At 45.4% G+C, this 14,423-nt stretch overlaps 1 protein-coding gene across 2 annotated transcripts in view; it reads left to right on the top strand.

Annotated features, from left to right (window-relative positions):
• Nucleotides 1-1,087: 1,087 nt before the first annotated feature.
• The window catches only part of lin28b (lin-28 homolog B (C. elegans)), a 29,474-nt gene continuing 16,138 nt past the window's right edge, over nt 1,088-14,423 (top strand). The window contains exons 1-3 of one of the 2 annotated variants that reach the window (XM_035529464.1): nt 1,088-1,125; nt 1,625-1,676; nt 6,965-7,155. In XM_035529464.1, coding sequence (XP_035385357.1) covers nt 1,655-1,676; nt 6,965-7,155 — 213 coding nt within the window. In that variant the 5' untranslated portion in view covers nt 1,088-1,125; nt 1,625-1,654. Of the gene's footprint in view, nt 1,126-1,624; nt 1,677-6,066; nt 6,231-6,964; nt 7,156-14,423 lie in introns of those variants that run through there. The other variant, XM_035529465.1, reaches the window with a different exon arrangement.

The following is a 14,423-nucleotide window of genomic DNA, read 5'->3' on the forward strand; positions in this document are numbered from 1 at the left end:
TGGACGCCAGTAAGCTCCGTAACGGGCATTGCGCTCACTGCTACTTTCCTTGGGGCTTAACATTTTAGCTTTTGCATCAGACAGAAGACTCATATTCGCAGCGTGCAATGGTGACAGTATTACAAGCTCCTTGGCGCCACTGATGTTAAATTAGCTATGACTTACAGATACATCAGACAGGTTTTTCTATCGACTGTAAATTTTTTTTGTAACATTTGGAGAAGTAAAACATAGCCACATTTTTTATTCTCAGCGGCCAGAGTGCCACTGTATCATGCACACTCAATTTCATACATAACAGCCGTGCAACAAGCATTTCTATATAACCACGCACAAGGCCCCGTTTTCAAAAGGTCATCACCTGTACCTGAGCCCAGACACTTAAAAAAGAAAGAAAAAAGCTATTAGTCACCGAACAAAAGTGCGTTCTCTTGGTTGGCCGCTAGGGGGCTCTTCTTCATTTGGACCCGACTAAAGGAGAAGTCTGTTCTTTTTAGCTATCTGAGAAATAAATGACATGACGTGGCCATGTTTGTTATAAAAAAATTAAAAAAAATCAGAATTTTCAGAATGTGGCTGAGTCGGACCCAAAGGCAGATCAGCGGCGGTGTTCGGCACAGAGCCTCAGACGGTGGCGTCCATGTAAGAGTTCACAAAATGGCTGCCCGCGGGACCCTCAAGCTCCTCTTCGACTGCTCATTAAGATCCGGTTGAACCAGAGGCCAATGATGCATTATCACATCTCTGGGTTAAGATCATTTACTTTTACCTCACGCTTTTATCCAAAGCGATTTACAGTTATGACTGAGTACAACGTGAGCAATTGAGGGTTAAGGGTCTTGCTCAGGGGCCCAACAGTGGCAACTCGGCAGTGGTGGGGCTTGAACCGGTAACCTTCCAGAGGTCAACCGGAGGCCAATGACGCATTATAACGTCTCTCTCGGTTGCAATTTGTGTGATATGTCCATCTCATAATAAACATGCCTGGACTGTAATGATAGCCTGTGATAAACATGTTCATTGTGCATCTTTGCAGATCCCGCCTGGACGTTTCTAGTTACTTGCTGACCGTCACACGATCAAATCTGGATCTGACTGCTTTGTATCTGCTCGATAAGAATCAAGGTAGTATTTATTTATTGAACTGTAGCATTTATTTATTGAACTGTAGTATTTATTTATTCTTTCTAGATCAGAAACAGATTATAATCTTTGGATTATTGCCAGGTTGCTGCACATGGCTCTGCAGTTCGAGAAAAAAAAGCATCCCGACGGTCGCGAGATGCACAGGCCGAACGTCCTATTAAAGCTTCGAAACACTTTTGCTCGTGGGCAGTAAGCACGTGCAGTGCAGAGAGCGAGGAGGCAACGCTCATCCAAATTTAGTAGCGATATCTGTGTGTCTAGACTTGCAGGCCTAGTCTTTAAAGCAACATTTTAAGAATGTTGAAGAAATAACATTTCCATCTTGGAAAACGGATGACATTCCGGTATATGAATGCACGAGCCACGCGTCCCGTGGAAAGCGGGACTTTACAACGCAACGTGAAGTTTTCGTGGCGTGCAAATGGCAGACGCCTTCGTCTCCGGCCATCTCTGCTGTGCTGTGTGTCTCTTTCAACAGGGCAGGGGTCGGCGCCTGAGGAGCGAGCTCATGGCCGTCCACTCCGCGACGGGTGAGTCTGACACGCGAGCTCACGCGAGCGTCTTCGCCAGCCTAAAGGCTTAAAGCATTCGCGTAAATATTCATCTCCCAGTTTGCAGCAGTCCGGGAATTATAAACCTTGAAGCAGCAAATAAACGCCAGTAAACGACAACAGCAGCAGCAGCAGTCGTGAGCGCGCCGCGCGTCCTCCGGTCCCCTCGCGTAGAAAAACGCTGCAGAGCTAGTGGCGCGCGGTCAAACGTTCACGCTCGCTTTAGGAAGCCCTCGCCCGCGCGCACCTCTTGTAGAGATGTGACGGCGCGTGCAGCGGTCAGCGCCCGGTCTAAACCGAGCGTCGCCTGACCAACTCGTGCGTTTCACGTCGCGTGCAGCTGGTGACCGGGCCGGTCACCATCGCTTGTGCACGCCCTCCAGGCTTCCGTCTTGCGTCACAATGTATGCGTGACGTCATACCCCTGGCACGAGCGTGCTTATCCGGTACCTTTACGCGTTGGGATGTTTTGCAATCGTCTTTTCTTTTTAACCCAGGCATCGTCAGGAATTCCTGGAGAAGATGTTAGTGTTTAGTCGAGATCAGCGAAAACCGTCGATTCCCTTGTTTGTTTCAAATGAATGTATTTTAATTCAGCAAAACAACAGTTTTAGCCTGTATTGATAATGTATGGCTTACGCGTTCATATTAAAATACAGATATTATTTAGCTACTAAACCGAACTGTTGTCTCTTAGAATTCAGTGGAGGCAAAACTTTAATTACAATACAGTCATACAGATAATTGTTTTTTTTCTGCTTTAAATGATTAATTTTAACATAAAGTAATTACAAAGTATCATCATTCGAAGTGTAATGCATGCTCGATTAATTCCAAATTTGGATGTGATTACATCCGAATACATTTTAAAGCAAAAGCAAAACATTTAATTTTTTAATATTTATAGATCACTCCAGTTTCGAGGTACAGAAAGAATGCGGGCAGAATTTCATCAAGTTTACTCTTGATTATCCTTTATTTACTTCTCTGGAAGCGTAGAAAAACAACATTTTTTGTATATTTGAGTAGATTCTGATCGAATTTTTTAGAAGACTTTAGGGACCAAATTTGTTAGATTTCGCAGCTGCTACTTTTTATGAACAATTCCTCCAACTATCCTGTTTAAAACTTTCATCTTTAAAACGTCACCTTTGTTCACAGAGAGCACAACACTAGCGTTGCACGTAAATGACATCAAGCAATTCCACGTTAAGGTCACTTTAAACCACGTTTCGCCTTTAGGTTAACAACGTATATGGACATGAGAATTTCCAAAAATGGGGCGCAAGACAGACGAAGCGAGGGAACCTTTTGACCCCGACGGACAGAAGCCTTTGGGTGGCGAGGGTGAAGTTGGCGTGGGGGTTGGGTATTGCTTAAGGCGTCTATATTTTGGCTTGTCAAAAATCCCTGTAGATTTGGCCACAGTACTGTTTAAAGGGAATTCGAGTCACTGTGCGAATATGAGGAACTTAAATATGATATTTATAACAACGTTATTTATTCGTTAATGCATGTCCTGAATTTACACTGAGCATATACTAAGCTTTTAAAATATACGTCCTCAGTTGGGATTTGATTTTGTTTTAAAAACCATACCGAATACCTAGAAGCTTCAAACTACAAAACTGCAGCTTTAATCGGTACTTCTGAAAGCCGTGAACGTAGTTCTAAAGCGTGAAGTGGCTTAATGGAACTGAACTCACGGCCCGTGCTTTTCTCGCGCGTCTTGACATACATTATTAACGATATAATATCGTCGACGCGCACCATACTTGCTTTGCTTCCGTTAAAATAGCGCTGTAGTCCTGTTTAGGACTGCCAGGGTGTGTTTCCTCGGGGTGTTGAAGGGGGGATGGGTTATGTGTGTGTGTGTGTGTCTGTGTGTCTGTGTGTGAGAATGAAAAAAGACAGAAGGCAGACGCGATGAAATTGTTAAACGGAATGGGGGGAAAATATGGCTAACTTGCATATTCTTACAACGACCGACTTCGAGGTAACCCGAGGGAAAACGCTTAATTGCATTATTTAGCTTTATGCAGAGATGCATGCTGATAGAGCACTTACAGGTTTAACAAGGAGTTCAAGAGCTTGGAAAGTCATTGCTACCTTTTTATACGAGTTCTACGATGCGTATTTTTAAAGCTTACCCAATCCTACAATCATTTTAACCGTAAGACATTGTGGAAAAGTATTGAAGACAATTGCACGTATGGTTTTATTAAAAGCGATCAGTAAATAGCGTGGCCGGGTTGTGTTTTCATACATGGTACAGTGAGCTGGACTCTGGCACACAAAAGGACAACGAGAAATGTTTAAAACGGAGAGAAGCAAATCTTTTTATTGCCCAAACATGTTGCCGCATAGCATAAAGCGAGAATAAATACACGGCACACATCGGAGTCACCAGACTGAACACGATGTAGAAAGAAGCTTACACCACCTCTGTACTCGTCTCTGGAATAAAACCTCGCTTCCTACTTGCTCAACATGTTATTTCGTACGTTATTTCGTTTCGAACGAACTCGTCCGAAACTGCTTCGACACCGTGCGATTCTCACAGGCGAAGGTTTCTGAGTTCATGTGTCCAGTAACATCTCCAACATCTCTGACTCGCTACTCACTGGCGCCCGTACGGATGGTTTTCTCTCACACGTATACAACCGTCCACGTTGGTCCGTCTATTTTATTTTAAGTGCAGTCAATTAGTCACAAATTTCACACAAAACAAATCGCATCGGATGCTGCTTCGTAGCCTACTTTGGAAGTTCTCACACAGGGCGGCGCTCCAGCCAGATTGTATTTGCTGACGGTGTCCAGCGGTGTCCTCGTCCTTTCCCGTCTTGGTGAATGTTCTCCGAGATCTCCCTGTGGCATCAAACGGGGACGTATATGGTGTGTACTCAGCGCGTTTCTCGGTTCGTTTCTTCCACTTGTTGCTCCGGGGCTGTTTTATGAATCGTGGACGGGAAATGAGCAACGCGATAACGTCTTGACACCGGTGACCGGCAGCGCGACCTGCGTCCTAACGCCCCCGAACCACACCCGCCTTTTGCGCGGAGGCTGGGGTCGCGGTCTAATGTGTGTGTGTGTGTGTGTGTGTGTGTGGGTGGGTGTGTGGATGGGTGGGTGGCGGAGGCAGTGAATTCCTCAGAGTGGATAGGGGGCGGTCCTGGTTGAAGGTGGGCGTGGCCGTTGACTCACTCTTCTAACGTTTTTCCTCTGACGCAGGGAAGGCTAAGAATAAAAAAATAAAAGAAAAAAAAAACAAATAGGGATTTTTATGAAAAACAGTTTTTTTGGGGGGGCAGCTAAACGAACCCATCTTGTAGAGGAGGGAGATGCTGGAAATGAACTGAAATGATAGTTTACATCTTATTGGTTTGCATCGTAAAGGATAAAAATGTCAGTGACGATGAAGGTTTCGAGAGGAAGATAAATATAACTCGTTAACATTTCTGACCCTGTGATACTCGAGTTGAGTTGGGCGTTCAACGAGATAAAGTCTTAGAAAGTTGACGACGCAGGATTTGTTTGGCGTCTCCTGCACCAAATCGGTCGAGAACATTTATCCAAACACCCTGTTCGGATAACGACAATATTCATCCGTCTGCGGGCATTTGGGGATGGGCGGTTGGTCGTGTCCATACGTCGTTACTTGTGGAAAACTGAAGCGGGGAATCATAATAATAATTTTTTTTAAGTCTAGAAAAAAGCCGCTAGCGTGGCTCTCGCCAGACGTTTAGTTGCTTGTGTGTGATATATTTATGTTTCCAGCCATGCCTAGATAAGAAAGGGACAAACCTCTCAATCTGAAACGGAAGGGACAAAAGGTGACGGTGTTTGTCTTGCAGCAGCCGTGTTTAACTGACCGACTTTAGGTGTTACACGAGAATTTTAATTCAGTAAATGTAATTTAAAGGCTATAAAACTGCGAATTAAAATTATGTGGACCCACGTAGCTCAACAAGAACTCGTGGAAGCAAACTTTTATGGGGGTAGCTTACAAAGCAGACTCGCCAAAGCAGTGGCTAGGCTATAGGCTACGTAAAATAAAATAAAAAACTCTTACGGATTTTAAAGATGCCGGTAGGGGCAATGACGCAGCGGTACGTCCGGTGTCAGCTCGGTTCCGAGTCCGCGCGCTCTCCGTGGCTCGTGGAAGAACTGGTAGCGAGAGGGCACGAGAATGACAAAGTCACGTGTGCGGTGCAGCGAGCGAGCGAATGAGAGACGGGAAGAGGCAGAGAGCGAGTGTGTGTGTGTGTGTGTGTGTGTGTGTGTGTGTGTGTGTGCGCCGAGCGAGCGAGGGAGGGAAAGAGAGAGAGAGAGAGGGAGGGAGGGAGAGAGGTGGTAAGAGAGACATGACTAAATATCAAAAGGGGGCAAGCACGCTGTACCATGCGAGCTAAATTCGCGCCCGCTGGACGTCGGGATGTCGGATTGACGGTGACGAGCATCACCCCATTTCACGGAGGAAACGTTATTACGGGAACTTTGGCACGGAGGGTCCGCGGCGAAACATGGCCGAAGGTTACGCTGTGTTTTTTTTTTTATTGCTCGCACTTTCAGAGCCCCTGCTTCGCAGGAGGATGAGGGAGGTGGAGGATTGTTACAGGCGCTGGAGATTTTGCGCCGCCCCTGTAACGTCGCCGTATCAAAAGATGTCCTTGCGTTTTGTTTACGCGGTGTGCACGCGTGATTAAGAGCAGTTTAGCTCCAATAGAGGAGGGAGGGGGGACTCGCGCACACCTGCCCCCGGAGCTCCACGACAGGCGCGTGAAGTACGGCGGATGCACGCGGAAAATAAACCACTAACCCCTAAGTTATACCGGTCGTGTTGATTTGTATAAGCGCAAATTGAGCAATAGTAGCAGCTGGCGGCGGCCCACGCAGGTCGGAAAGTGCGTCTCACTTTTGAATCCGTCGTCCTACTCGTTCGCAGGCTGCGCGTGCACGACCGGGTTGTTGTAGAAACGGTAAACCACGCGAAGTAGATCTGTACGTCGAGGGTTGCCAGGTAATGCACGGCGAAAAAAGCGAGTGCGTGCGTGCGTGCGTGCGTGCGCGTGTGTGTGTGTGTGTGTGTGTGTGTGTGGTGGTGGGGGGGGGATTTCCATTCGGCTGCGCTGCTTTTCGCCCACGCAGCCCCGCGTGTAAAGTTCCCGAGTGTGCTTCCCGTGCGCTGAAAGCAAAACGCCTGCTATAACCGAGACGCACGCTGAGGCGGCGTGGCTTACCGGGACTCTGTATGCTTTACCGAACAGGAGGAACGGGGAAAGGTGGCGGTGCAGACCCAGCCCGGTCCCACGGGCAGGAGGAGCGAACCCCGCCGCAGTTTCTGGTTGGCTCCGGCTACTGCAAGTGGTTTAATGGTCGCATGGGCTTCGGGTTTATATCAATGACCCACAGCGAGGGACGTCCGGTAGACCCGCCACTAGACGTGTTCGTTCACCAAGTAAGTTCTTCGAGCCGATACAATGATAATGAAAATAGCAATAATAATCAGCATTTTTAAAAGGGTCAAATTGATGTTGCTGATTTTACCGAACCCAGTGGGGGGAAATAGTTTCCATAGCATGTGTCCTGTGACCAAAGTGAATATCTGATTGGGAATGCGTGTCCTCTCACTTTAAGAGCGCTTTTGGCGGCGAGATTTCCGAAGCTCCATCATGTTTTCATTTCCCCGGTGCCAAACGAGTCCTTTTCGTCTTAAAAACTACACAGATCGTTCGGCAAAATCGTTATCCGGGTGAATTTCACCTTTATCTTTGCTACAAGTTGTCGGTCGTGTGTTGCTGTTGTTGATGATTTTTTAAATTGTATTTCTTTAATTATTTATATTTCGGAAGGTGGTACTCTTCTTAAAGCGACACGGGCGCCACGCTTGCTCCGGCACGAGGCGTACCTCGCCGTTGGGTCGTCACGCGCGGACGGTGACCCCACTGACACGTCGGGAGCTGTCGCCTCTCGCGCGGGGCTCTCGCGCGGGGCTCTCGAGAGGCCGTAGGAAGCGGCCCGGCTGCGAGCGGCGTTCTCTTTCGCGGCCGTGCAGACCGACGTAGTTGCGGGTTCACGCGTTTGCACCGGGAGGGTCGCTGCCGTGTGCATTGTCTCGCATTATATAATTCGTTAAATTACCTCTTACAGCCCCTTTAAATTAGACCCAACCGGGGTGCAAACTGCACACTCGGCGCCGCTGTAACGAATTACTCGTATTTTGAAATCCAGACCGTTAAAGTGGGTGAGCAGTAAATTGCTCTGGGGGTTTTTTTCGTTCTTATTTCTTGCCTTTTTTACGGGGTTGGGTCGGTTTTTTTTAAAGATTGTCGGACAGAGAAGAAATCGCTCCCATCGTCTCAGATTTAGCTCATCATGGGTTGGTTTGTTTTGGTCATTTTTACCTTTGCAAGCCTCCGTTGTTGAAAAGGATCTTGTTAGGTGTGCCTTGGGCACGTGTGTCTGTCTGCCCTAAACATTGCTGTGGAATAAACAGTTCTTTGTAACACAAAACATTTATACTTCAAATTTATACTTCAAATTTGTACCTCAAGGAAGCCTTCAAGTTTAGCAATATCCTAGTATAAACTCCTTTAATATATTTGAAATATAAACTGTGTTGGTTTACAAATTTAGACTTGCTGTTCACCGGTTAGTATAGCTATCGTGTTTCTGTGAGAAACAGTCTCATCTGTTCAAAAGAATCGCCTTACCTTAGTTTTATATTAAAAATTTAAATGCTCGAAGCAGTTATGATAAATACCCTTGGAGGAGATTATCCTTGCTTCCAAGATGTTCTGTTATTTTCATAACTCAGTGTTGAGATGTGCCGTGTGCATGTTTTTAGTTATTTATGTTTGCTACCTTTAATATTTGTTAAGGTAATTTCACTGACGGTGTTTAGGAGATTTTGGTAAAATTTTACAGAGCTGATGTTGCTTTTTACAGAGCTGATTGTAATCTGTCTCCATGGGTGTTAAAGCAAATCTGTGCTTCACTACACGTACTGGTTCCTGCCATCATAATTTATTTAATGTAAATTTAAAAGGCAATAATAGGATATTCTGTGGAGCACACAAATGGGTTTTGTTACAGTTATTATTTTCAATTTCCTGTTTTTTTTTTCTGTATTATCTGTGAATGTATGTATGCATTTTTAATTAGAGTATAATGTCCTAAATATGAAAACGGATCATTCAAAATGTGGAATAGTGACGTAACGCGGCTTCTGAATAACGTGGTTCGTTTAAATTTTTTTTGCACACAGATTCTTCCTGTTAGAGTTTTGTGGTTGTACTTTGTGCGATTCGTGTGCAGTTCATAGCACAAAGTTGAAAGGATTCTAAAACAACAACTAACAACTAAAAGAGTGTTAAGAGAATATGTAAACAATCACCATTTCCTCTTAAGTTGTAATTACTGTAGCAGAAAGTATTTCACCCAATTTATTGTTTAGTTTAGTTTGCTTAAAATCTCCTGTTCTCGACAGCAAAGCCAAAAAAACGAAACCAAACCAGTTCTCACAACTTCGTTCAAACCTCTCCTCCCCCTTCTCAGACGGAGGTGTGAGGGGTCCCTGCTACTTAGCCACCATGTCTGTAGTCCTGAGAAAGCCCAAGTGCATTGTTGGAAATGGAGTCCAGAGAGACGTAGGGCAGAGGCCGCAGACCACTTTTAGGACTTTTAGGACACGGTTCTTCCGTTCCGTGCAGCGGAAAGTCCCGTGCTAGAGTGGAAACGTCGTCCCCCCCCCATCCGGCGCCGTGGTCAAGCGTTTGGCTCGGCCACTTTATACTGCTTTAAAATGTGTATGTCGTCTTCACGGTAGTTCAAAATCAGTGTGTATCAAGGTATTAAAAAGTGAAAAGACGGCAATGCTGTCTTAGATTTTTAAAGTTTGGATCGAGTGAAATATGCTGTTTATTTCTTTCTAGACTGATTTTAAGATGCAGTTCTATTGAGAAATTTGTCCCCATTTTCTGCATTGAATTGAATATTTATATTTAGAGGAAGTAGCTCTATATTTGATTGGTCGATTTTAACATATTTAAATTTGTCTAGTATTCACTATTCTGTCGAACTATAATCGTGTTTAAAAAAATCTTTCACATGAATCCAAAACCATATTTTTATTTGAGTCATTTTACATATCCAGTTATGCCTTGGCATATCTGTAGAACTCGACACTGACACAAAAGCTCGGCGCTTGGATAAAAGTCTCATCTGAGTCTCGTCACTAACTGACGCCCGTGGTAGTTGACTTCACACACACGCATCTTCCTGGGGGCTTTTTTTATCATCTTCACACGAGTGTTCTGGCGTTGCGGTGACGGCTCACGCTGTGCCTGCATGTGTCAAAGTCATCCGTGTTTGATGTAATCCGAAAGGGAATTTAAACATTTGTTTTTTAATTTGCTATTATTTATTTGTCTCTTCATGTTTTTCACAGTATTTACATTTTTGGAATTCACTGGGGTTATTTAATCAGGAAATATGTCTGATGTTTGATACTGTTTCTCCACTAAAAAAAAAAAGAAACCTGAACTAAATTAGTCGTTGTAGTTTCAGGTGTAGCGTGTGTTTGTGGGTAAGACTGTATAGTGTGTGTTTGTAGGACTGTATAGTGTGTGTTTGTAGGACTGTATAGTGTGTGTTTGTAGGACTGTAAAGTGTGTGTTTGCAGGTAGGATTGTATAGTGTGTTTGTAGGACTGTATAGTGTGTGTTTGTAGGACTGTATAGTGTGTGTTTGTAGGACTGTATAGTGTGTGTTTGTGGGTAGGACTGTATAGTGTGTGTAGGACTGTAAAGTGTGTGTTTGCAGGTAGGATTGTATAGTGTGTTTGTAGGACTGCATAGTGTGTGTTTGTGGGTAGGACTGTATAGTGTGTGTTTGTAGGACTGTATAGTGTGTGTTTGTAGGACTGTAAAGTGTGTGTTTGCAGGTAGGATAGTATAGTGTGTTTGTAGGACTGCATAGTGTGTGTTTGTGGGTAGGACTGTATAGTGTGTGTTTGTAGGACTGTATAGTGTGTGTTTGTAGGACTGTATAGTGTGTGTTTGTGGGTAGGACTGTATAGTGTGTGTTTGTAGGACTGTATAGTGTGTGTTTGTGGGTAGGTCTGTACAGTGTGTTGTTGTAGGTAGATCTGTGTGTTTGTGGAGAGAATGGCGAGTGTTTTGTGGGTAGGACTGTAACATTGCAGTATTGTGCATTGATCTGTCATCATGTGTCAATACAAAATGGGGCAATTTGGCTGCTTTGGTTTGTAATGTACAATTCCTTTGCAGTCACAATGTTATTAATGTATCCCAGGCACTCTTGTAAACTAAACAGAAATATTTCTGTGTTTGGAAGCCCAGAAGAGCATGTTCTGGACTCTTTTAATTTCGTTTGATTCCGGTTAATTCTATATGTTGGCAGATGGTTTGTTTTCTTACATGGGGAATTATTGCAGATTTTGTAATGAGAATTGTGTATACTGCGGTATGTGAAAAAAAGTTAAAATTGAGATTTGTTTAAAAACTGGCAATCAAATTTTTCCTCCAGGTCTGTAACATTGCTTATTAATTAATGTGAATATACACGTCTCACATAGAGAGAACCGTTTCGAATTTAGCCATCCTCGCATTTCCTCTCACTCTGTTATTTATTTCCTAATTTCTGTGGCAGAAAAGCACTTTCAATTCCTCTGTGCTGATTGGGCAATGGCGTTCACTCCGTCGAGATGATTGGACAGTGCCATTTATTCCTCGGCGCTCCTTTTATCTTACTGGCCAATGGAATCCGCTCCTCTGCGCTGATTGGACAATGCTAGATAAGCGTTGTAGTTTCAGATGCGAGCAAAACGGTGACAGGAACAATACTGTGTGCGTGCGTGCGTGCGCGCGGGCGGGCGCAGCCAGAGCTCGAGCAGCCTCTTACGTTACTTCTGCTTTGCGCGTGCCCTGTCGCGTGAAGACTTTCGTTGAGACGTTGCGCTGTGGCTTGCGCAGCGGCGCGTGAGTCTAAGATACCGCGCACACAGGCCGCGCGTGCCAGGCTCAGATATGCTGGAGACAGCGCGAGAACAGCAGAGGTCGGGGCTCCACCGCGAGCGTGTAGCGAGAGCGGGGATATTTCACTCCCGCAGTATGCAGTTACAACCCCAAAACGCGTTTAAAAAAAAAAGAAAAGAAAGAAAAAAAGAAAGAAAAGTCACGTGCATTCATGACCCGTGCGCGTGGAGATTCCCGAATGCGTCACCCATCATTTATAAACTGCGCTCCACTCGCGAGTTTGTCTCTCGCGCGCCTGCGTGAAACTTGCGAGTGCGCTCGTGTTTAACGCATTAAACGAACGCGCCGTCGTTATCGCCGCTTGAAACGTCGCGAGAAGAGAGCTCAGAGACGGCGGGCAGGATGGAGGCAAGTTGCAAGCTACTGGTAAAGATCCTCTCACAGGGAAAGGAGTGTGTGTGTGTGTGTGTGTGTGTGTGTGTGTGTGTGTGTGAGAGAGAGAGGCAGGGAGGTAAATATAGGAGACAGCCTGAAAGTAACAGTGTTTGCTCATGTGTGTCTGTGCACGTGTGAATGGGGTGGGGGTGTGTATTGGGTGGGTATGTGTAAGGTGGGGGTTCGCTCTCCTCATTCTTTAAAAGAGGAATTTCTTTAAAGACAAAAAGGGTCTCCTCCCCCCACCTATGTAAACAGACAACTGGGTGCCATCGGTAGACGGAGCCGCCTCTGGGAACCTATGAGACCGTGTGTGTGTGTGTGTGTGTGTGTGTGTGTGTGTGTGTGTGTGTGTGTGTGTGTGTGTTCCATATTCTTGGTGTAAAATGTTGCGTATAATGTTGTTCTTTGTGGGTAGCATCTTCGCGGACGTGCATTACTGTTGCATTTCCAGTGAGAGTTTTGCCAGATGAAATCTCTGAGTCTCTCCTGGAGCTGATGCGGGTGTGTGTGTGTGTGTGTTCCCCTCGGTACGCCTGTGCAGCCACGGTGCCGTGTTGGTGTGTCAGACACTGACGTGTTGGTGTGTCAGACATGAGTGCTGAGTTCCGGACTCTGGTTGTCTGAGATAAAAGGGCTTAATGTTTGTATTATCACCCGTGGGGTGTGTGTGTGTGTGTGTGTGCTCGTTCTGAGACTTTTATGCGTAAAAGCATACATGTGTGAGACGAGGTGGCTTTATTCTGTGTGTGTGTGTGTGTGTGTGTGCGTGTGTGTATGTGCGTGCGTGCGTGTATGTGTGTGCGTGTGTGAGTGTGAGTGTGTGTCTGAGTGTGAGTGTGTGTCTGAGTGTGTGTGTGTGTGAGTGTGTGAGTGTGAGTGTGTGCGTGCGTGTGTGTGAGTGTGAGTGTGTGTGAGTGTGTGTGTGTGTGAGTGTGTGTGTGAGTGTGCGTGTGTGTGTGAGTGTGTGTGTGTGTGTGTGTGTGAGATTAACCTCTTGTCTGTTTTACTGTTTGGCATGTGGGACCTCATTGCTGCAGATAGCACTAATCTCTCTCTCCCTCTCTCTCTCTCTCTCTCTCTCTTTCTCTATCAGATAGCACTAATATCTCTTTTTCTCTCTCTCAGAAAACACCAATATCTTTCTCTCTTTCTCTCAGTTAACAGTAATACCTCTCTCTCCTCCCCCCCTCTCTCTCCCTCTCTCTCAGATAACACTAATACCTCTCTCCCTCTCTCTCTCTCCCTCCCTCCCTCTCTCTCTCTCCCTCCCTCCCTCTCTCTCTCTCCCTCCCTCCCTATCTCTCTCTCCCTCTCTCTCTCTCCCTCCCTCCCTATCTCTCTCTCTCTCTCTCTCTCTCCCTGTCTCCTACCACTCTATCACTGTGCTGTGGTTTCTCCTCTGTCGCCTCCTCCTCTATTGTTATTTTTTGATTGTTGTTTTTTTTGTCCTCCACCCGTTCATTTCTTTTTATCCTCTTTTCATATTTGCCCTTTTCCCACGTGCTTCTTCTCGTTCTTGTTCACTCTCCTTCCTTCCCGGTGTGTGTGTGTGTGTGTGTGTGTGTGTGTGTGTGCACTCTGCTGTCTGTGTGTCAGTGCACTCCTTTCCCGCCATGATTGACACCTCTGTGCCACTTAACTCCTCCCCCTCCCCCACCGCCCCTCCCCCTCCCCAGGCCCCGCCCTCCCAGCCTGCCGGAAGCCATTCAGGTCATGTGACCATCAAGCCCACCCACTTCAAAATAAACCGCCACAACCACAAAAAAGCCAATACAAATGTTAAAAATTCCTTCTTGTGCATATAACGAGTGAATGTAGAATGCTGAACCAGAAATAGTTGAACATAGACTGAAGTATTTTGAGAATATATTAATAATATGAAAAATATTAAGATTTGGGTTAAAATTCCTAACCTTGATCTTGTTTTCTGTATTTGGGTTTAGAGTGATAGTGTGTAGGGTTTTAGTTTCAGTCTCTGCTCACGTGTCTACTCACGTTCTCACATCGACACGCGGCACAGTTGTACTCACGTTTTTTACATTTTATTAATGTTTTAGTTATCAAACTACAGCAGTTCAAGTTATGTTTGTTAGAGATGGCACGATGACAGTTTTTTTCTGTACCAACCCCACACCGATATCTCGTAACGAGTGTCTTTGTGAACGCAAACACACTCACACACACACACACTCACACACACACACTCACACCCACACACACACACACACACACACACGCTTTCTCTGCTCAGTATGGCTACCTTACTTGCTGACTCCTGAAATTTACACTG

This window comes from Electrophorus electricus, chromosome 8, assembly GCF_013358815.1.
Source record: "Electrophorus electricus isolate fEleEle1 chromosome 8, fEleEle1.pri, whole genome shotgun sequence".
NCBI lineage: Eukaryota > Metazoa > Chordata > Actinopteri > Gymnotiformes > Gymnotidae > Electrophorus > Electrophorus electricus.